Source organism: Phacochoerus africanus, chromosome 2 (assembly GCF_016906955.1).
Source record: "Phacochoerus africanus isolate WHEZ1 chromosome 2, ROS_Pafr_v1, whole genome shotgun sequence".
In the NCBI taxonomy this organism is placed as follows: Eukaryota; Metazoa; Chordata; class Mammalia; order Artiodactyla; family Suidae; genus Phacochoerus; species Phacochoerus africanus.
Window position 1 is genome coordinate 195,610,264 of NC_062545.1, and position 24,386 is coordinate 195,634,649.

Genomic DNA, 24,386 nt, shown 5'->3' on the forward strand with positions numbered 1-24,386 from the left:
AGGGTCTACAAAGAACCCATCATGAATCAACAAGTAACAGAACCACAGCTTATGTCCTACCTTGAAGTTGCAGGAGAGCTCAAGACACATCGCCTCGTACTGCATTAATTCCTCTGCAGGTCGGTCAAGACCAGGTTTGGAACTCAGCTTGTTCACATCTGTTTCCAAGTCATCATCCTACAATGGAATATTAAAAAAGGATGTACAATCAGGAGAGTCATCCTGAGAAATATTAAAACAAGCTACAGATGTGAGTCTTCAGAATCCTCCAATTCAACCCTCGCCTAGGAACTTCCATATGCCATGGGTGAGGCCCTAAAAGGCCAAAAAAAAAAAAAAAAAGGAAGAACAAAACAAAACAAAAACTATGTCTTCTTTGCTTTTGGATCATATTACCATCCCTAAGAACTTATTATGCTGCCTCACACATGGATCATATCTAAAATATCCAAGAAATACCTGAAAGAAATAAAAGGTTAAGAAATGGAAAGGAGGGCATAAAGGAAGGAAAAGCTTGAATCCACCCTGTACACCCTCCTCTTCTCCATAGTCTGTCCAAATCTAATGTTTGTGTTCATCAAGAAGAAAAAAAAATGGCCAAATTCTAGTCTATATTCATCATAAGTTTCTCTTTTCTTACGATGACATTGACAGTCTTCAGTCACAGGACAGCACCTGACTATCCGCTCTCAGGTCTCTTTATAGATATAAGTACTTTTCAACCATTCTTTTTAAGAGGCTGCTCCCAGTCATTAACTAAGAATTCCAAATGAAAAGTCCACAAGTTAAAGGCCTGGGTCAGTTCTCTGACCAGAAATAATGGTGACGTGTTCACCAGGGAAAAACCAGTTTGCTGAATCACCAGTGCTCTGGCTCCTGCAAAATCCCAGCATAAAGCCCTTACTCCGATGCTCCTGTTTCTCTACAACTCATGCTCACACTGTAACTTCTCATCTTCCCTTGGTTTGAGGGCTCTGGACTCATCATTTCCAGCCCCTAACTCATTTGTCTTATATTTCCCTCTCAGCTGGGTTTGTTTATGCGTTTAGGTTTCACTCCATCCCAACCCACCATCATCTGCAGAGTGGAAGCAGGGGGGAGGGTCTGAAAGCTCTTCACCACCCCATGCTGTGTGAAGTCAGACACCAGCTTGCAGCTTGTCCCTCCACATCAGATATAAGATGCGATAAATATTCCACATCAAATGTTCAGTTATCGAAGAGCCAGCAAGAGGGGAGGGAAGTGGCATTGATGGATGACTCCAGCAGCACAGAATTATTCAAATAACTGAGCAAGTCCTCCCTAGGCCTGCACGTCGAGCCACAGCAAAGAGCCAATTTGCCACTGATGACTTTATAAATGATTCTATTTATCAACAAAACACTGAGAACACCAGAGTATCGATAACAGTCTTAACCTGGAGCCCTGGCTAAGAGGTAGTCCCTCTTTATTTGCTACTTCCATCAGCAAGGCAAGTGATTATTACAATAGAGAATGCAAAAATCTCTTTCTCTGTAGGTAGATATGAAGGTGGTAGGGAATATAAAAAGAAGTGGGGAGAGAGAGAGGAAGATGGATGAATGGATGATAGATGATATATAGATGGATAAATAGGCAGGCAGACAGACAGATAGGGGTGAGATAGATGGATAGACAGATATAGATGATAGATGGATAGATGGATAGATAGAGATATAGAGAGATAGAGGTGAGACAGATAGATGAAAGATTTTTTAAATTCAGATTCTATCTCCAGCAATGACATAAAAGGTAAAATTTACTTCTCCATTTTATTTTACAGATGACAAAATAAAGGAACTGTAACTTGAAGGGGCTTGTCTGAATCAACAGAAATGGAGACAAAATTTTAATTCATAGATAAATTACCATTATTCTAGAGCAATGGTTCTCAACTACAGGTGATTTTTCCCCCTACCAAACCTGGGATATTTGGCAAGTCCTGGAGACAGTGTTGGTTCATGGCTGGGGGGCAAAGGGGTGGATGCCACCAGCATCTAGGGGACTATGGTTGGGGATGCTGCTAAATATCCTACAATGCAGAGCACACCCCCCACCACAACAAAGAACGATCCAGCCAAAATGCCAATGGTGCAAAAGTTTAGAGACCGTTTTGTAGAAATGCAGTCAGTACCCTTTCTGCGTTATTATAAAAATGCAGTCAGTACCCTGTCTGAATTTTTATAAAAACAGGCAGTGTCACACTGCCTGTTTTTATAAAAAGAGCTTTGTGGCACAGTTATGCCCTGTTGTTTACACATTGCCTGTGGTTGCTTTTGTGCTACAACAGCAATGTAGAATAGTTGTGACAGAGATGGTATGGTCCCACAATGCCTAGAGTAATTACAGCTGACCTTTTATAGAAAGTTTTCTGACATCTTCTCTGTGGTCATTGTGAGACAGAGATCAAAAGACATCACTGCCCCATGTGCAAGGGGCACACAACCCAAAGGAGCACAGTTGTCACATGGACACCAAGGTAAATGGACTTGTACAGCTCAGAGGTCCTGCACAGAGTGGGTAGATAAAGAGTGACTGACAAAGATGGGGTATCTCTGATAGAAAAAAATCTTGAAAAATCTTTCCATGGTCTCTTTGGCTGAATACCATTCACACATATTAAATCTACCACCCCTAAGACTAAGTGTCTACCTCAGGCTCATCCTGATGGACTATTAGCACCTAAATAATAGATAGTCTCTGACTTGACAATGAGATTGTACAGGACCTACCAGGATGAAAATGACCACTTGGAAATCAATAGCAATAGCTGTCATTTACAGAGCATCACTATCTGCCAGGCTCTGGAATGCAGCACAAAAGGAAGTCCTTAAAATACATCTTGGGTTTAGCTCAACACAGAAAGGAGCCCTTTCTTTTATAGCACTGTGAATGTGAGAGCATTAGAAGCAAGAGCTGGGGTACCTACTTCCTCTTTCACATCTTCAGAATCCGAGTCTTTGTCCTCCTCTTCCTCACCATCCTCTTCAAAATCTTCTGAGTGGGAGAAAAAAAAAGAGATGAAATGGATGAGTCTTTCCAATTGCCTGGCACTGGGATCCTCACCACATAAGGGTTAGTACTTCCTCTCACCAATGAGGGGCTATTATGAAGTGCACAAGAGCCAACATGCTAATGCTTACTAGTGTGTGTAAATCAGGTGCACGCACATGAGAGCCCTGGGTCATGAAGTCTAGACTGCTGTCCTATGCTGAATGCAAAAGGAGTGCAGAACAGGATGGCACACAAGTGCCATTCTGGCTTTCTCCACCCAACATAGATGTATTTATTCAGGGAACATTGCCAGAGTTTAGTGATCACATACATGCCACAGCTGCTGTAATTTAGACCATGCTTTGGTTGAATCCCTAATTTTGACATGCAGGAACTTATGTCAAACAAAAGTCCATAGCAAGCATCAGGGTCATTGTGACAAAATGATGCCTACAGAAAAATCTGTTCCCTAGAAGGAGGATAGGATTAAAAAACACTAGAATTTTCTGACAACAAAATTGTCTTAGAGATTAGATAATCACATTCAAGTATTCTGATATGACTAGCATGGGTGGTAAACAGCAAAAGTTTGATTTCAGTTTTGTCCTTCGGGCAAACTAATCCCAGAGCCAGTCTGTGCAGTGATGGGACTCCATTATGGAATGGGGAAGAGGTTGTTTAAATCAGCTGGGATGACCCCACAGGCATTCAATAGCTATCAGGCCAAGTGTAAACAGTTAATAATTAAGGATAAAATTAATGAGCTTGATGTTTGTTCACCCTATATATTCAAAGCTTTCTTTTTCATACATACCTCTAATTAGCTTATTAGATAGTCATGGTTGATCTGAAAAAGAACTGATTCCACATATATCCACATTCCTCTGAAATATTATCAAAATGCAAAAATTCATCACAAAGCTCATTCCTAGGAGCAAAATGAGTACAGAATAACTACCCCACATACTTTACCTTCAGTTAGAACACGTGGTGGGTCAGAGGTGATGCTCCTAGTGCCTGGGAAGGTGTATGCGCTATCGGCTGTGACCAAGGGAAGCGGGCTCTTAGGGTAGCATTGCCTCAGGATCTGAAGCACAATGGAGATGACAGGCTCCAGACTTTTGTCATCCAGGCAGTTCTGAACAAAGAGAAGATCATATCAGACATGGGCCTCTTGCATAGAGTCCCTTTGCTACAACACTATTTCAAGTGATAGATTACCCCCAGCCCAGATGGACAGGAAATATCCTGAATGTGGAACACCTCATCTGGACATGCTCATGTATATTCTAGTGTAGAATCTGCTTTGATCCAGAGTATAGTCTGCATTTTTATTTCTCTTTCACAGCCCAAATTATTGGAATGAACTTGGTCACCTTTCAAGGGATGCTGCACCTAAGGTCGGACATTGTCCAGAACAGCTGTGGAGATAAGAAGATAATGGCATCTTCCTTCATCCATCCATGTGCCACTGTGACTTATTGCCCAAATTAGAGAATGAGCAGCTGAATTGATGGAAATCTTACTTTTCTCTTTCAGCTATTATCCAAAGAGAAAAATATCAAGGAGAAAAATAAAATATGAAATCAGAAGAAAAGACTAAGAGAATCCCAAGTACCTAAATTAAACAATATGCTTCTTCTCAAAACCCACACTGTTGATCTCTCTCAGTACCCACACAAAGCAAAGAAAAATTGGGTTTGCAGATGTAACATTTTGCTACTGATGGAACATGACAAGACCCTTCTTTTCAGACACTGTGAAAAATGTAAGAACAAGTTTACTAAATTGAAAGAGAGAGTTGGGAGTAGTCAGTATCTCTTTGGAAAAAATATGACCATTTTCTTCCATCTCTTAGTAAATACTTTGTCTCCTGACTTGGTGCAGAAAGTTGACGAATGTGAGCCTCCAGTTTGACATTCCTAAGGGCTTTCCAGTAAGTTTTGAGGCCAATAAGTCATAGCAGATGTGGAGGATGCTGCAAACATGCCACAGGGCAATGATTGTCTACAATGATGCAATGGTAACTCCAGGGCCACATTATAGGTAGCTCTACAGGAAAGAACATGAAAAACTGAATAAAATTTAAGCCATGAATTCAAGTGACCCAAATGACTCCAAAATAAAATAAAGATAAGCCCATTTTTAAAACAAAAATGCTTTACTACAATCAAGAATGCTATATCTGGAGTTCCTGTTTTAGCTCAGTGGGTTAAGAACAAGACATGGAGTCTGTGAGGATATGGATCTGATCCCTGGCCTCATTCAGTGGGTTAAGGATCTGGTTTTGCAGTGAGCTGTGGTGTAGGTTGCAAGATATGGCTCAATCCTGCATTGTTGTGGCTGTGGTGTAGGCCAGCAGCTGCAGCTCCAATTTGACTCCTACCCTAGGAATTTCCATATGCCTCAGGGGGTCTTAGTTAAAAAAAAAAAAAAAGTTTTGCCTTCAAATTAAAATAGTATAAAGTGCATGAAAGTAATGTGTCTTAAAAAAAATGCTGTAATTCTGTAGTCTATACCCTTCCATGTACTCCCCTTCCATGCACTGAAATAGTAAACCAACAGCAGGAAATGATCTCCATGGGAAATAAATTAGTTGAGGCTGTTTCATCTCTGGGACTAATCAAATGGTTTCAAGTGTTTAGGGAAAAGTATGAGTATTATAAAAAGGAAACTGAGTGTGGAGGATGAAGAAAAGTGAGGTAGATGGCTGATCAGAGATAACGCTCTGAGAGTCCATCTGAGGTGGCAGAGCCAACTCCTAGCCAGGGAACTCCATCAAGACTGCCAGCATCTTGGAAGCAGGTCTACCTGTGATTGTCATTGGTAGTGTTGCTGATGATGTAAAGATGGTAATGTCTTACTTTGCATGGGATGGCATAGGGGAAAAGTGAGTGAAAGTATGAGTCAAGTCCAAGTGTCCAGTTGGATTGGGCCCCATTATGAACTGAACTGGGGTGGGTGAAGGAGTAGTAATATCTACAGAAACCTAGGTATCAGGAATAACGCTGTCTTTGCTATCTGCAATATGCTAGGCAGAACATTTATGAATTTAAGATGATCCTTGAGTCCAAGATAATAGAAATGCCTAGATCCATTTGCCAAAATTTCCCTACTGTTGCTGGATCTGCGCTGTGCAGGACCAGAACTAAGGTGAGTCAAGGAGATGCCCAAAACACAATATTTAAGGAGACACTCACTCTCATGCTCCTGTAAGTTTAGGGTGGGCGCTTGTGCTATGTGTCATACATAAGATGCCAAAATTCTGAGAAATGGGATCCCTGTGGTCAAATGTCTCAGAATTTGGGGCAAAGGTAGGATCTGTAGACTTACTTTTCCCATCCATCCCAATGATACATTTGCTACTCAGAAAAGACGATGAAATATAAGAGTGTTTAAAATATTCAATTCATGTTTGACATCTTTGAGTTAGCCTTGGAATGATAAATACCTACTTTCACGATACATAAGCAAGACAGAGTAGAGCACATGGCTCAGATCCTAGAGCAAGATGACCTGAATCCCAATCTTGGACTGACGATGACTAACTGTACAACTCTGGCAAGATACTACACCTCCCGTGCTGCAGCTTCCTTATCTGTAAAGGAGCCATCATACCACCTCTCTGATAAGGTTGCATCTGAGTTGAGTGAGTTATAGGTAAAGTGAATACCTCATGGTAAGTACTTGACAAGTGTTAGCTAGAAGGATGTCAGCAGCCCCACAGCAATGTGGACAATCTGATCCTCTGAATGTCTGAAGGATGCTCTGAGGATCTGTGCAAGGATGTGGACCCAGGAAACAAAGAGGTAGGGTTATTATGAGAGAAACGGCGCAAGCAGTGGCCTCAGCAGAAAGGCAAAGAACGATATGACAGGCAAGGACCCCAAAATAGCTATTTCTCAGTCACTCTCATGCCCAGTAGGTTTGTAATTGCATCATAAATACCAACTTAAAAAAGTGGTATCCACAGGATGGTGGATTTCAACATGGGGCCTCCTCCCCCCCCCCAACCCCAGACCAGCAGCGCAGCATCATGGAGGAATTTGTTAGAAATGCAAATTCTCAAGCTCCATTCCAGACCTACTGAATCAGAAATTCTGGGGATGGGCCATTGCAGCCAGTTGGTGGCTCTGATTCCACTCAACTCAGAGAACCCCTGGTGCAGTGGACAGAGTATGAACTCCTTTTTTTTTTTTGAAAAAAGAATAGTTGAGTTACAACATTGTGCCAATTTCCAGAGGCATGGACTCTTGAGCAAGACCACTGGTTTCAAATCCTTTAAAATGTTGAAATCAAAGGATCTGTATAAACTGCTAAGCCAGCCCTAGGCCATAATAAGCACTTAATACAAATCTCATCTCCTCCTCCTCTTGCTTCATTTCTTCCACCTTCCTTCTCTTCTCCTTCGCTGTCATTGTCATTTCCATCAGCTGCAGCATTGCCAGCAGCAGCAGAAGCAGCATAATTTGCCATCACTTCTGAAATGACATCACTAGACCTGAGGTTCCCAAGCTGGCCATCGTGTGACTCAGGAGCCTTCTCTGGCAGGTGAGGGGAAGATGGATGGGCAGCCCCACCCCCAGCACATCTGCACTTGTGTTCACAGTGCTCAGCCCAGGTGCCAGGAGGCTCTTCAGGCAAGAGAACCTGGTCACAAAGTTCAGATTGTGTCTCTGCTCATATCCTGCTTCTGTTCCCAACAGCAATTGGAGGCTGAGAGCTTGTTGTAAATCTGCTTAATTGAGCAGTTGAGGTCTTTATTGACCTGCTGAGGAACTGCTTCTAAGAGCCTGTTTCCAAGCTCACAGCCCCTTTCAGTCCTGGGCTTCACAGGATGTTTTCTCTGCCTTCTGCTTAACATAGACATGGACATCTGTGGTCACCATCTTCTCCCTTTATTTCTCTTTTAACTTTTTTTTTGTCTTTTGTCCTTTTTAGGGCCACACCCGCGGCACACAGGTTTCCAGGCTACAAGTCGAATCGGAGCTGTAGCTGCCAGCCTACACCACAGACACAGCAACGTCAGATCCAAGCCACGTCCGTGACCTACATCACAGCTCACAGCAACACTGGATCCTTAACCCACTGAGAGAGGCCAGAGATCAAACCCACAACCTCATGGTTCCTAGTCGGATTTGTTTCCACTGTGCCATGATAGAACTCCTCTTTTAATTTTTTTTACACAGAGCAGAGAAACAGCCAATAATGCAGAGAGGCAGAGGAACAGGCTAAAGCAATGAAACGGGGGTGGGGGTGGGGTTGTTAGGCATCAGCAATGCAAGGTGTTGTATCATGAGGGTTGGGAGGAATTAGAGACATAGGGGACAGAAGCTTACAAAGTATGGAGAAGCCTGGAAAAATTCACAGCACTTCCTCATCCAGAGGACTAGAATGGAAAATGTAGCTATTTCCTTACTGAGAAGCACTGAAAGCTGTAATGATGGAGAGAAACCCAGAGGTGAGAGCAGACAGAAAATTAGATATTGGATTGCAGTGCAATATTGTGTTATTGTTTAGGGGGAGGGGAGAAAAGGCAATTCTTTTTAATGGGGAGAATGGGCAGATACCGTGGCTGCAAAACAGCACTCTGGTTGACTGCTACATTGCCTCAGCTGTACTCGGTAAAGAGAAACAGGAGGATGTCCAGAGAGAAGAACAGAGACCAATGAAGGGAGTGCAAGGACTCATATGAAGATGGCAAGGAACATCCTGTGTACGAAACACGCTGCCTTGGCCCCAGGAGAACGAGGGTGAGCAGTACTGGGGAGGCTACCTGTACCTACTCCCATCATCCATGGAGTACGAACAGGTAGCCTCACACGACAGTATTTTTATTAGCCCTGATCAAGGACAATTAAGGAATGTGTTACTTGGGTTGAAATCCAGTAAAGCCTAGACACTCGTCCCACTGGGGTATGGATAAGTGACAGCCTCTGCAGGTCTTCCCTTTGCCCAGGATGCTCTTTATCTTGGCCTGAGCAGCTCCTTCAATATTTCGGGCCTTGGCTCAGGTGTCTGCTGCTCAGGGAAGACCTGATCTTCAAAAAGAACACCTTTTCCCTGCATCTGTAGGAGTCACTGTAGACCCTGCCCTTCCTTGAACGACTTCACAGCAACATGAAATTATCTTCCACACCAAATTCTTGGCTTCCTTAGTGTCTGACTCTTAATAGAACGTTTGTCCACAAAGAACTTGGGTTTTGCCTATTCACCACTAAGTCCCAATAACCAATTATTATTCCAATAATTACTCGCATTTATAAAGAAGTTAAGTCATGGCCCCCTGCCGAACAAGGCAAGTCAATGTTAACTTATTCGGGCCACGCAAAAACCTAGATTTTATCATGTCCTTTATTTGAAGAAACAGAAGAAACTTGAGGCCCAGAGATGTTAGGTGATTTCTGCAACGTTTCATAGACCTAGGTGCCAACATTTCACAGGACTAGGTTCCAGGGCTGGGATTTGAACCCAGGTTCCCTAGCTTTAAAATCAGCACTCTCCATCACTTCACCATACAGCATGTACCCAACAAATATGTATTGAATAAGTCAATCAATCAATACATGAGTGAGTGAATGAATGAGGATTTGCAGCCAGAACATCTGCCCAGAGCAGGAACCAAGAAATGCACTGATGTTCCCCCAGCCCTGTTGAGGGTGACTCCTCAATGACAGCATTCAGGAATAATGCAGATGTCATTCTGCAGAGGGCTCCCCAGGGTGATTACCTGTGTTGTGCTGAACAGGATCTCCATGCCCTGAGCTGCCAGGAAGGCCTCCCTGCCAGACCGGAGGTTGGCAATATGCTTGAGGCAGAGCAGAAGCGCCCGGCGGATCAATACATAGGAATTGGCTGTGTCATGGCTGTGCCAGTCCTGATGCAGCCTGAGCAAGCCCGAGACATAGCCTCTGTTCACCGCCCTGCGGCTGTTAGACTCTGAAAGCAATGGAAAAAAAGGCAACATCAATCACAGGTTCTCCTGGCCACACCTCCCATGAGATACTGATTCATTATAAAGGGCCTAAGAGTAACTTTCCAGTGGTGAAAACTAGAAGATGTCACTTAAATCAAGTGATGCTGTTCAACATCGGCAGATAAGATGCCCTGAGAAAGACACAGCATCACTTCTATAGTATTCCTGCCCCAAATAAATAACCTGAACATAATCATGAGGAAAATCAGGAAACCTGAAAGGGACACGGTGCAAAATATCTGATTTGTACCTTTCTAAAATGTCAAGGTCATGAAAGGCAAAATGAAAACAAAACACAAAAGACTGAAGAACTGAGCTAACAGAGACTAAAAAGACACGACATGTAAGTACAGTATATAATTACTATTTAGACCTCAGGCCAGAAAACAATTTTTTCTTTTGCTACAAAAGACATTAGTGAGGCAATTGGTAAAATCTGAAAAAGTTATGTAAGTTACCTGATAGTGTTGTGTCAATGTTCAGTTCTAGATTTTGACAAACTATGTTCAAGTAAGTGAATATTCTTGTGTTTAGGAAAATCACAATTGGAGTATGTTAATGTCTGTAAGTTATTTTCAAACAGTTCAGAAGAAAAGGATAATAATGTGTGGAGGAGAGAGAAGGAGCAAGAGTGTCCATCAGATTCCCTTCCTGCTTCCTAAGCCGCAGTGAACTCGGGATGTTGTCATCTGGGTTAAGCAAACTCTAAGGTTTAGGTTGGAAGGAGAAGACCATGAGAGATGTGTAATGTCTGGAAGGCTGGTACACATAGCAGAGGTGTTGGGTATTTCCCCTTAAAAGAAAGCCAGTTTATGCATCATCAAGGGGTTGGGTCTGAACAGTAAAGGAGCCCCTCAGAATCAAGGCTACCTAACAGGACACTGGGCTCTGTGGTAATGTCCAATCAGCGCTGAAAACATACAAGCAGAGTTTGGAAGTCCACCAGCAGGGGTGTGAGGATGGCTTGCTTTGATGGAGAGCTGTGACAGCATGGTCTTACACTCCCCTGCCCCTCTTCAACACCAGGACTCTCTGTGAGCTGAATGACCCTGCATGAGGTCTCCCAGGAGACCCATCGAATGGTTTCTTCATTTTTCCAAGACATAGTTTAAATTCTTTCTGAAGGAAGCTAAGGGGAAGAATAGTCCGATACCTCTCTCAGCGATTAACCTACACTGCTTTTCATGTTAAACTTCTCAGGCCACAGAGCTGGTGGACAGATGTGGACTAGCTCATCTCAACCTATGGAGCTGGTGAGCAGACATGGACCAGTTCAGGTCTACTCCATAGATGGGCAGATCCTCTCTGTATCCTGGTCCTCTCTGCCCCTGTGGATGAGGCACACTACAGAAGCTAAGCAACAGACTCTCTCAAGCACAAATGTCTTCTATTTCATCTCCACCCCCTCACAATTTCATCTCTTCATTATCCAAACTGTTCATGCTGGTTTATGAGACAATCTCTGCTTCTGGCCAAGAATATGAGAGAGATCCCTTGAGCCGTAATTGGATAAGCAACATTTCAGCTCCAAGTCAGACTTTCCCCTAAATCCATGTAAGTGCACATGAGTGAAAAAAATAACATGGAAACTCAGTGCTTTATTCCAGAAGGATTTTCTCATAATATTAATGGAATTCTCCTTTTTTTTTCTGCTTGTTTGTCAAATTCTAAATCGTCAGGCTTGACTGAGCCCCAACTGAGATTTTTTTGACCCATTTGTACAGTTGGTTTTATTTTTTTAAACTTTTTACAACATTTCATTCAGCCATGACCCTGAACTGAGAGCGATGAGCTTTATTCACTCAGTGATGTGTTTGTGGAAGGCTTAAATCATCTTCATTACCAACTTTAATGAATTATTCTTTTGTATCAAAAACATTTCTCTCCTTGGCTGGTCCTGGCCACAAAGCACTGGAGCTCTTTACTGCCTAAATGAGGTTCCAGCCTATCCAATATCTGATGTTTAAAAGAAAATTGAGGATTAAGTAGGAGGTATTAAAGGAAAGTATCGCCTGCTGAAAAGATGACAGAATAGCAAAAACAGTGCACGGAGGCCCTGTGGGCAGTGGGAGGGTAAAGACTTTTGTCTTTTATCTATTTTAAGGGTTGGAGACTAATCATGCATTATTCTTATGACCTTCATCCTCCACTTTGTTGGGAGAGGGAAGAGGATAAAGGAGAAAAAAATCTTTAATTGTCTGACAGAAAAATCCCTTATCAAAACCCAATGATATTACTCATGATTTCCTGTTAATCTTCAACAAGCTGTCATGTTTACTAACATCTAAAATAGACACACCTCCCCCTCCCAACCCCAAATCAGTCAATCTTTTTCCGAGAATGTCTTGAGAGTTTGGCAAAAGTCAATACACATCTAAAATCCGACAAGAGGAGATTCGTCAAGCTGAGCAAATGGAGAGAAGAGGCGAAAAAGGGAATGAGGGTCCCTGGGATCAGTAGCCAGCAGGAGCTAGAAAATATTCAGGAGAAGGACGCTACCTTTCCCAGGGAGGCCAAAGAGCAAGGAGAAGATGTGTGTGTTGGGGGAGGGGGCGGCGTTCAAATGCTGTTTCCTGTTACTTAATTTAAAAAAAAGTCTGCGTTAATTGGCTTATTGTCAACTGGTTGGAGGATGAGGTGGAATGGACAGAAAGTACTTCCAAACACCTTTAATTTAAAAACCTGCCCCAACTCCTACCCCAGCCAAAGGTGCTCTTGGAATGCCCCCCAACCCGGGCTCCATTGGCTCTTCCCTGGTGGCCTCTTGCTGAAGGTCATTTTTGGCCAGTTGCCCTGTGACAAATTCACAAACACATCCTTGTCCTCACCTCCAATTTACCCTCTTATGGTCCACTATTTCTACCCTCATCTCCAGATTTTCTCCTCCTGAAGTGTGTATAACAAATTCTCAGTCTAAAATGTGATCTAGCGCTCTTTTTATTTTCACTCCAGGTATTTGTGCAGAGTTTCAAATGTTTTTCTTTAGTGCCGACCTCGTTGATGCAGCAGGTTTTTACACTCAGGTGGGAAGAACAGAAAAAGGAAGGATATATCAATAGTACTTATGAGGGAGGAAGATATTGATGATTCCATTTGCTCTGGACTCCTTAGACTCAATTCAGACTTTTCTATAATCTTTATTCTCCACGCAGACTACAATAAACTTTGACAATCAGGAGGAAAAAGGTTACCCTTTGACAGGAAGTCCATAGACTATAGGCCACACCAAGTAGTAAATGCCTGTGGGCGGGATAAGCAGGGCCCAGGTTGCCATAACAACCAACTCACTCCCTCCCCCCCCCATCCCTTTAGAAAGAGAATTACCTACCTCGCCCCTGAAGGCATTTGAGATCATGATCATTTCTATAAAGACGTTTGTCTTTTAACAGGAAAGCCCAGACCCATTCAAGACTCAAAGATTGGATTTCTCATGGGGAATTTTCAGCCCTATGACAGGCTGGTGGAAAAACACTTGGTGACCCAGCTTATTATACCTGCAAGCAGCCCAACACTCTGCCACTGTTATCTGGCAAAACCAGAGGAACTTTCTATTGTGGTTCTTTGTTTCCCATTTCTGAGAATTTTATCACCCTTTATAGGGTAAAGTGAAGAGTTAAAGCAGAGGAAACATGGGAACCTGTAGCAAAGTGATGAGCTGGAAGCTTTAATAACCACTGCTCTAGGAATGAGTCAGACAACTAAGTGCACCCTCCAAACTCATCTTTTCCATACTGTGTGCCCTTCGCTTCCTTGCTGAGCAAACCCTGCTACTCTCGGCTTTCTTTCTGCAGTCCTTGCAAAGGCCAGGAGCTCCACTGCTTTCCAGCTGTGTTATTTCATAGCTCTTATCACTAAGTCTTATCTGAAAAACAATAATAATCTTTTCCTCATGGAACTGTTGAGAAAATTAAATGAGATAATATACATATAAAGTAGGTAGCTCGATGCCTGGAACATAATAAGTACTCAATACCTGTGGCCTGTCATAACTGCCATCACCATCATGATAAACACCATCTACTTATTACTCCAACCTCTTCTTTATAATTTTGGACAAGGTACCAAATGCTCAGGACATGAACAGATTCCTTTGGGCAGCCTCACACAAGAACATGAGCTCCAGGTCACAGAGCTGCTGATTTGCATTTTGGCTCTGCCCTTTATTAGCTGTGTCATCTTGGTTAAGTTACTTAGCCATTCTGGACGAAAGTTCCATCATCTGCAAATATTAAAGCAGGATTAAAAAAAAAAGATAGGAGTTCCCTTTGTGGCTCAGAGGTTAACAAACCCAACTGGTGTTCTTGCTCAGTGGGTTAAGGATCTGGCGCTGCTGTGAGCTGTGGTGTAGGGCAGAAGCTACAGCTCTGATTCTACTCCTAGTCTGGGAACCTCCATATGCCGCAGGTGCGGCTCTAAAGAGTAAAAACAAAAACAAACAAACAAAAATCCTATAAAAAAAAAAAAAGGCAATGACAATATCAGCCAGACATGTTCATTATGAGGAAGGAGTGCATAGCATAGCATAGCCCCACATATGTGCTCCATAAATGATACTCCCCTTCCCCACACAGATGACATTCAAACTTCACATACCTGTCACCAGTGAGAGCAGCCCAAGGAAAAGTTTCCAAATAATAAAATGTATAACCAGAGTCCTTCCATTCTCATGTTATATAGTTGAAATACCACCCCCAAATGGCCACCTGTTTTACATAGCTGCATATCTGTCCTTAGATACCCCAAAACTGCACACTGAGGGTCTTATCCCATGTGTACCCAGACAATGTCCATAAGGTAGATATTTATAGTTGCCCTCTCTGACCAAATCTACCTCATTTGGGTCCCATTACTCTAAAACTTTTTTAGAAGACTGTTTAGTGCCATGAGATTCTCTTGATTGATAATGGTTTAATGCTTAATAGCCCACCCTGCTTTATTATTTATTTATTTATTTATTTCTGCTTTTTAGGGCCACACATGCAGCATATGGAAGTTCCCAGGCCAGGGGTCAAATTGGAGCTGCACCTGCTGGCCATGGCCACAGCCATGACAATGCAAGATCCAAACCATGTCTGTGACCTATACCACAGCTCAGGGAAACACTGGATCCTTAACCCACTGAGCAAAGCCAGGGATCAAACCCGCATCCTCGTGGATACTACTCAGGTTCATTACCACTGTGCCACAACAGGAACTTCTGCACCCCTGCTTTTGATAAGCATACATGAGAAAGAATAAATACAAGAATTCTGGGCCCCCATTCCTCTTGGGAACAGAAAACATTTTCAGCCACATAGCAGATTATGACATTTCTTTCCAAAGAAAGTCTTGCCCAGGAAGATTAAATAGCTCTATTAAATAGTTTTATGTCCTTTTGTTTCAGAAACTCAATGGAAAGTCATTCATACCAAGCATTAACAATTCAGCTGGTTCTTTTCAGGACCACAGTACCCTTCTCAGAACAGAAGACCACTCAGTTGAGCTTATCAAAGTCTCATTTCTGCCCTAAGGTTTGCTTCCAAACCCTGTCCTCTCCATGTTCCCCACCCCTGAGCAATTATATCACAAATGCTGCCTGCTCTCAGTCAGGATCCCACCTGGAAAGACCACCTTGAACCAGAGAACTCACACTTCAAAATATCCCACCTAAGAGCCCCTGCTTGGAGATGGCCCTACAATTCAAGGTAACTGTGACCTTAACTGCAACAAACTGTCCACTTGTCTTTGCAACAGATGCCTTCAGCAGTCTTTGTAGGGCATCAGTTTAGAAGACATTTCTGGACAAAGTAGACTTTTACCAAGACTTCTAAACCAAACCACATGAACAAGAAGCTGCCTGTTCTGCCATCGTAATACAAGTCACAATTACTGAGTATTTATTTACTGAATGTTTCCTATGTGCTCAGTACCAGGCTAATCATCTTACATGATCATCTCATTTATCTCAAGGAAATGCCTGAAGATAAGCATTATTTGCCTCCTCTTTGTAATTTTTAAATTTTATTGGAGTATAGTTGACTTACAAGATTGTATTAGTTTCAGGTACAGCAAAATAAATCAGTTACATTTACACACATGCGCGTGCACACACACACACACATCTCCATTCCTTTTTCCTATATAGGTTATTAAAGACTACTGAATAGATTTTCTTGTTCTTTACAGCCAGTCCTTGCCAGTTATCTATTCTAGACATAGTAGTGTGTATATGCTAATTCACAACCCCCAATTTATCCCTCCCCCCACAGGGTTTCCCCTTTAGTAATCATAAGTTTGATTTTGAAATCTGTGAGTTTGCTTCTGTTCCATAAAGAAGACAAATTCATGATATCATTTACATGTGGAATCAAATACACAATGATACAAAAGAACTTCTTGGCTTCCTCTTACGAACGAAGACACAGAGGCTGAGAGAAGTTAAACAACTTATTTAAGCTTATAAATGGCATACCAAGGATTCAAATGGAATCCCCCATCTGTCTCCAAAGCTGACACCCCACATTGTTATCCCAGAGCTCTTGATGCTGGCTTGTACAGATTACACTGTTTTGCATTCAGATCAAGACCTTTAATACCAGGGAGAACCAGTTTCTGGAGAAAGGTTTCTGAAAGGCTAAAGGAGAAAAGGCCAGTGGAGCCCTTAAGGTACTTGAGGGTGTGGCTTTCAGCCCCTGTTGGCTCAGCCCCTGCACCTTCCACCCTCCTCCATCCCCCCCACCATCCCCCTCCTCCTTCCCCCTTACCAACCCCTCTTCCATCCTCCTTCCCCATCCCCCTCCTCCTTCCCCCAACTCCTCCTCCATCCCCCTTCTCCATCCCTCTCCTCCATCCCCCCACCCAACCCTCTTCCATCCTCCTCCTCCATTCCCCCCACCTGATCCCCTCCTCCCTCCCCCTCTTCTGCCTTCTCTGCTCCCTCCAAGGCCCTAAACCATGGTGAGAGTTGATTTTTAATAGGAAACTCAAGAAGGCTTAAACATCCAAATAACCAACCAGTGGCTCTCTGGGTCACGGAGATGTTTGGGAGCCTCCCTGACACTGCTCAGTGACCCCCAGAATTCAGGCTCAGAATGTGGGTGCAGTGCTGCTGAGAAGCAGAAAAGGAGTCAGCTCTCAGCTGCCCTGGCAGCTTCAGTAGAAGCTCCTCTCAGAGGAGAAGCAGTGATACAGGTACTGAAACATAGCTAATCTTAATGCCAGCAGTAATGGAAATTACACTCCATTATCATTAGCTCAAATAAGAATAATGATATTGAATTAGCTTGCAGGTATCTTTTTTCTCTTTGTAAAATAGATACATTTCAGTAAACTTGGCTATAAAGTAAATGTGGGTTTCAAGCAAATCTTGTTTTCCCATTGAGTGCCTTTTGAAAATTAAAGATGCTTTTCCTAAGCTCCAGAAAGAGTGGCTGAGAAGGGTAAGAAATGATTCTTCATAGCATTGTTTTAAGTCTAGATTTGCCTATTGTTCATGGTTTTTTTTTAAATCACCAACTCCTTGTAATACCTTTCCACAGATACATTCCCAAGCCACAGGCATGCCACTGCTCTCAGGAAAACCTCAGAAGCCACATCTGCCTCTCCCTCCACATACCCAGCTTTTCCTTTGGTCCTTGGAGGGTGCATGTCTAAGAAATGATGTTACGCTGCAGGGCCACAGGGGACAGGGTCACTATCAATGATGTGCTCCAGACTTCAAATTCCCCCCACTTCCCTGTATCCCATATGTTGAATCAATCTCATCTTGTATTGATCAATATTTTTCACATTTTAGCATTTCCAAAATTAAGGTGCTTTTTCCCAATGATGGTGTTTCAATTACAACTGGCAGAATTTTTTTTCACTCTCCCTGGCACATAAAAAATGATGCATCTTATAGTCAATGACATCTTAGATTGGAGGAAATAGAATTAATTTTTCAATATTTAGTTTGCAAAGTTCTCTACAAGGAGAGCTGATCACTTGAGAGGTCAGCTCAGCATATGTGAATAAGCAGAGGCAGACTGATCTGACATCCAGATCTTGCTGTGGCTAGGCACACAATAAATTATCAGCTAAAATTATACCCCTAAAACCCAAGTTACCACCATTCATTCATTCAACAAACACATTTAACAATTACTATGTGTCAGCCACTCTGGTTGGCACGGGGGTTATTACAGCAGGAAATGTGATGGACAGGGTCTCTATTCTTAGGGGCTTGTATTCCCTTAAGTGGTAGGGGGAGTAGGGGACATTCCCAGACCCAAATAGGTACACACATGCCACACGAGTGTGCACACACACACACTCACCCACGAGGTCACTTCAGATAATGACAAATGAGACAAGTAAAAATAAAACAGTGATGTAAGCATGACCAGGTGGGGCAGCTACTTTAGAAGGGGTGGTCAGGAAAGACTCTTTGAGGAGGGTACATTACTGCTGAGACCTGAATATTGGAAGGGATCATGATGTGGAGATCCTGGGACAGAAAATTCTAGAAATCTTGGGAGCCAAGCAAGTGGAATATAAATAACAAAACATCTGGAAGCTAAAGTCAGGTGAAGAAAGTGAGGGGAGAGCAGTAGGAAATGAATGAAGAGGAAGGCAGGGATCAGAATTGGGGACCCCCAACACTTTGGCATCCATCACAGCAGGCTGTGTAAAATCAGACTGGGGGTGTAGGGGGAAGACCTGTCAGTCTGAGATTTTCTCACTCTTCCTTTGTGTTACCTGTGTTTGACATCTCTTCAAGAAAATTCTTTGGAAGGCTCATCTTTGTTAGGATCTAAATTTTCTCAGGAGTTTTCCCATCCATCCAGAATTTCCCTTTGAGTGTAGAGTCTCAGTAGGGAAAGAAGCTCCTTTTAAGCCCCAAGATGAGCTTCTCTCCTCTCTGGTTCATTGTAGATAAACTTCCTCCTGGTTTCACACTGCCATTTCCACTGTCAGCTCATCAGAAGATGATACTTAATGAAGAAAGCCAAGATTTATACCAAAAAGGAGAAAATCAGAGCACTTCCCACCTTCCCTTTTCTGTCAGTGGACAGGAGAGACACCTATCTGTCTATGGCCTTGCCTGCTTTGGGCCAGAGTACAGACAAGCAATGTGGACTGCAGGAAAGTGAATCTGCACGGTGGTGCAAACATTCCATGAAAATTGGTTCACACTGCATTATGCCTCCATGCTCTGCATGTGTGCGGAGGAAGGCAAGGAGCTGGCCTCTGTGCTCCTGGCCCACTGCCTTTGGCCTGATGTCATCCAAGAGCGCATGGCTGTAAGATCCCAAAGCAAGCGTGACCCCTGTGCTTCCCTGTTTCTAACTCCACTCCAATCACCCGTGACCCTTCCAAACTTCTTTCCTACCATCTGAAATGTGCCACCAGCAGTTTTCCACTTGTTCCCCATGCCTCCTGCTCATTACACTGCCCAACCCATCTTACTAAAATGCACAACTCAGATGCTGTCATTATCTACTTAAAACCCAGGGAAATCCAGAAGGTCTGTGGATGCCAACAGGGGCCTGGTGTTCTCTGGATCTCCCTGTATGGAGGCTACAGGTGCCAGGCTGTCCGTGTGTTCTGGGGATTAGAGGGAGGGGCTATGGAAAAGGCTGAGCAGCATCTCTGATGCCCCACTGCCAGCAGAGCAGCTCCACCATCAGCTGTTTGCATGCAATGGCTCTGCCAAGGTTTCCACTTAAAAACTACAACAGTTTTATTTCTTCAAAATTAAAGTTTGAAACCCTCAGGTAGTGAAATGAAGGGATGGGTTTTAGTCCCAGTGTGCCAAGTACATGTCACATCATCTTAGGCAAGTCAATCAACCTCTTCAAACCTCCTTGTTTTCTCTGTAGACAGTTTCCCAGCCTCACACTGGTGAGGAGTGGAGGGTGTTCCTTGGGGGAGGGGTGGAGGCAGCTGCCCTGTGCCTTGTAAGATGTTAGCTGCATCCTGGCCTCCATCCACCACATCTCTTGCAGATTAACAACCACAACTGCCTCCATGGAGTTCCCACTGTGGCTCAGTGGGTTAAGAAACTCACACTGTCTCTGAGGATGCAGGTTCAATTCCTGGCCCTGCTCAGTGGGTTACGGGTCTGGCCTTGCCATAAGCTGGGGTGTAAGTCACAGATGAGGCTCAGATTTGGTATTGCTGTGGCTGTGGTATAGGCCAGCAGCTTCAGTTCTGACTCACCCCCTAGCCTGGGAACTTTCATATGCCACAGGTGTGGTCCTAAAAAGAAAAAAAAAAAAAGGTCTCCAGGCTTTGCTAAACATTCTTTTGGGACAAAATTGCTCTTGTTAAGATTGCTGCTCTAGAAAAATTAAATCTTTATCTGTCTTGGAGGAGGAGGAGGTGAGGATTAAATGGGATACCATATGAACAGGTGCTTTGTAAACTGCTGTTGTTAAAGTCAGGAGGAAACACCCAACGTACACCATGACATAAATAAAAAATGTATGGCCCGTCCTGAGTGGCATGAGGAAGCTACCCATCCACCATCAGAGCCCCGGATATTTACCTCTGTCTAACTCTCTAAATCTTCTGGATACTTTATCTCCGTCAATCCATAGCCAGTCATTCATGACACCAATTCTAACACCCAGGACATTCAGAGCAACCCAGGCGAGAACCCCTGATGCCCCAGAATGAAGACAAAGTATGTGAGTGGGTGTGGATCAACTCTGCCAGCTGAATCCATCCCATTCATCTGTTTACTTACTCCTCATATTGAAAAAACTTCTAGGAGTTCCCGTCATGGCGCAGTGGTTAACGAATCCGACTAGGAACCATGAGGTTGCAGGTTCGGTCCCTGCCCTTGCTCAGTGGGTTAACGATCCGGCGTTGCCGTGAGCTGTGGTGTAGGTTGCAGACGCGGCTCGGATCCTGCTTTGCTGTGGCTCTGGCATAGGCCGGTGGCTACAGCTCCGATTCAACCCCTAGCCTGGGAACCTCCATATGCCTCGGGAGCGGCCCAAGAAATAGCAACAACAACAATAACAAAAGACAAAAGACAACAACAACAAAAAAAACTTCTAGAAAGAAGACAGACACTGAAAACGACTATGTATCAGTCAATGCTCAGGGAGATGTCAGGAGATGGAATTACACTGAAACATGCTTTATGCCCTCCTATGACCAATTCTTGTGACTCCCAGTATTTTTTCCAATGGTGCTTATAAATAAAATTAGAATTGATCTTTACAGAGATGTACTAAGATCACTGTGCTCCCACTTGGGGGACCTCACCTTGTCTAAATATTGACTAATTATCCATGGAGGGTACCACCTTTCCCGCTTTACCAATGGGGAAACTGCAGTACAGTTTCTTTAAGGAATCCACCCAGGGTGGCCATGATTTGAACCCACAGTCTCACCAGAACCAGTTTCGTGAATGCTGTGCAAACACTCTTCTCCACTGCGTCTCATCCTTCCAGAGAGTGAGAGGTGTGAACTTTTAGCAAACACAGACCACTTTCATACAGGACCCTAAGCCTGCTGGAACACGTTCACACTGCTGTCAAAGCATCATCCTGGCCCAAACATACAGGTGGCTCATCAGGCCAGAGGGAAAGCCCTGGAGATAGAGCCGAGTCTTCAACTCGTGCCAGAAAACAGGATGGCCTGGTTAAAGCACAGCATCCTACCCAGGTATGGGAACAAAGATTGGCAGCAATCTTATTACAAAAATATTTACTGCAGCCGATAGTTGTATATCAAGCATGGATAACACATCACCACCACCACCCACAGGTCTGTTAGATCCTATGGGGGTGCCTGGAAACACCTCGGGCAATGGGAAGGTGATTCAGCAGCCTGCCCATTCCACCGCAATTTCCACTGGAAGCCAGCCTCCTCATTAATTAGGTCCAGTTTACTTAGGCCTCTGAGTAGCAAGAGACTCTGAAGGTACTGACTTGGAGCACAAGAATGAAGACAGAACTCTGGGTCTCTCTCTCTGGGTCAAACCTTCCCTGGCCCTTCCTGAGGACAAATACCGCCTTCCAGATATCCCCAAGGATGCATCTGCCTGTCTTTAAACTGTAATCCCTGACAACTCACTGAGCTCTGAAAGTGTCCCATAAGGATATTCATTTCAGAGGTTTTCAAACTTGATTCCTTCAAGCACCTAGGAACCTTCTTGGAAATTTCTCAGGGTCAATCAGGAGCCAGGAGAAGGGAGGTGACAAGGGAAAGGCTGTGAATCACAGGGCTCTCATACTTCTCCCATTTTGTCTGCTTTCCATGTGTCATCAATTCAGAAGATTTCTTTAAAAAAAAAAAAAAAAAGTTTCTTCTACTAAAACATTTTCAAACCGCTCAACTTGCATAGCCCCCTCCCATTCTTGGAAAGTCAAACTGAAGTTGAGTACAGTGACAAAGAGCTAATGTAAGGTCACATGCCCACCAACAGAGTCCAGGCTTCCTGACTCTGTGTGGACAGTAGAAATCACCTCTGAAAGAGGAAGACATTCTGCTTTGAAGACAGTCACAAAGTTCAAATTTTAGCTCTCCACTTACCATTCATGGGAACTTGGGAAAAATCATTACCCTCCGCTAACTACAACTTCCTTGTTTGTAAAATGGAACTGTAAAGTGCCTGGCAAGTCCAGTGCTCTGTAATTAATAGCTAGACTCATTATGCATTGAAGGTACTCTAATAAACAGTAATTCTCTCCCCACTCCCCACCTTCCTGCCCCCTTCCTTGAGGGCTTGCAGTGAACAGTTCGTGAAACACATCATCAAAATGGGATTTTCAATGCCTCTGGACCAGGGGAAGGCACACGGGCATCTCCTTTAAGTCCTGTCTTTGGCCTTGGGAGCGAAGGTGAGGAAGATACAGGCTAACACCAGGGTTCAAGAGAACTGGGGAAAGGTAACTGCAGGATTTACTGCTATTTACCACAGGCAGACCTCAAAAGAGCTGCCCCCTCAGCTCCCGCCCTCAGTAAGTCCCTCTCAATCATGCTAACCTCCCTGGGAGCCGGGAGCGGGGAGCGCAGCAAATTCCAGCAGCTTTTCCAACCCCAAGCTCTCTTTCCCCGCCTCCCCCCAGTTCCCTTAAATAATGGCTGAGCAAATGCCTCCGAGACCATCTTCAGCTAATTTCCTTCAAGACATGCAAGCTGCTAACGCTGGGAAGCACAGATAGTGTGGAATAGCAAATATGGCCAAAATTAGATTAAAATAACCTTCTGATAAACAAATTACTCACCGAAAATAAATATTGGACTAGCGCAGCTGAGATAACTAAAAGAACAGCACCACCACGTGCCAGAAAGAGGAACTACAAGAGCTGCTGTCGGGCCGGTGCCCACCAGCTCCCAAACTAGGAGGTCTGACAAAGACGGCAAGGAAAGCTTAAACTTTTAAAAGCGTTTTATGTACACATGCAAAAGACAAAATTATTTGGCAGAGAATACTGAACTTTGAGCCAAGAGAAAAAAGAAGAATACCAAGTTGAACACTGTCTGACACAATAGGGGTCTGTAATCCTTCCCAGCCCTGTTCCCTTCTCTCACTCACCCTGTCCTGAAGCTCAGCCTCACAGCAGAGCCTTGGCCCCTCACACAGTTGTGCTGGTGTGTGGGGCTCTTTTCCAAAACAAATGACAGAGGCTCCCACCAAAAAAAAATCATTCTAATACTGAGAAAGTATGTAGCTTCCTTTCTCCTTTTGATCTTATCTTCTTTAAGCTAAATAAACCTACCTTCATTAATCTCTCCTTGGTATGCACAGGGCACAGGTCCCAGGGATCCACAGTGGTTAAGCTCTGCAGTCCACAGTTTGTGTACATTACTTAAGCTCTGCCAGCCTCAGTTCCCACACCTGTGAAATGGCATGATACCTCCTTGCCAGACGACAGGTATACACAGTGGTTGACATACTAAGCACTCAATAAATGGTAGATATCTGTGTTGTCATTTCCACCCTCCAGTGTGATAGATGTGATTTGCATTCATACAAAATCGATCACAGCAGTCCATCCCAGAGTAGCAAATGCAAAACTCTGTCAATATCACTTGAAGCAAATTTCTGGATCATCACAGAAATAGATGGCACTCTTCTCCAGAGGCTATGGTGGCACGAAGGACAGCGGGTCCATAATCACACCAAAATTTGACTCTGCAGGGACAGAAGTTGGGCAAGCCTCTTCATCAAGGCATATTGAAAGCAAAGGCATGAGATAGGTCAGGAAAGTGGAATCCTTCTTTAGTTAATATTAGTGCATTGGAGCATCTCTGGGCTCAGCCCAATGAGAGATGTGGGGATGATGATAGGGACCCCAGACCCTGTAGGTGTACACCCTGCAGGAAAAATATGTCCATACATCCACAAAAATGCATAGACATACACAGATGCAAAAATACAGGAGTCACTGATAACAGTATAGTTATACGGTATAGTATA

At 43.7% G+C, this 24,386-nt stretch overlaps 1 protein-coding gene across 1 annotated transcript in view; it reads right to left on the reverse strand.

The window, feature by feature from the left end:
* The window catches only part of AGBL1 (AGBL carboxypeptidase 1), a 794,103-nt gene that overhangs the window by 599,439 nt on the left and 170,278 nt on the right, over window positions 1–24,386 (reverse strand). The window contains exons 7-10 of the mRNA XM_047767507.1: window positions 9,743–9,951; window positions 3,985–4,150; window positions 2,948–3,015; window positions 61–177 (exon numbers count right to left, since the gene is read on the reverse strand). Of these exons, the coding sequence (XP_047623463.1) occupies window positions 61–177; window positions 2,948–3,015; window positions 3,985–4,150; window positions 9,743–9,951 (560 nt within the window). The remainder of the gene's footprint in view (window positions 1–60; window positions 178–2,947; window positions 3,016–3,984; window positions 4,151–9,742; window positions 9,952–24,386) is intronic.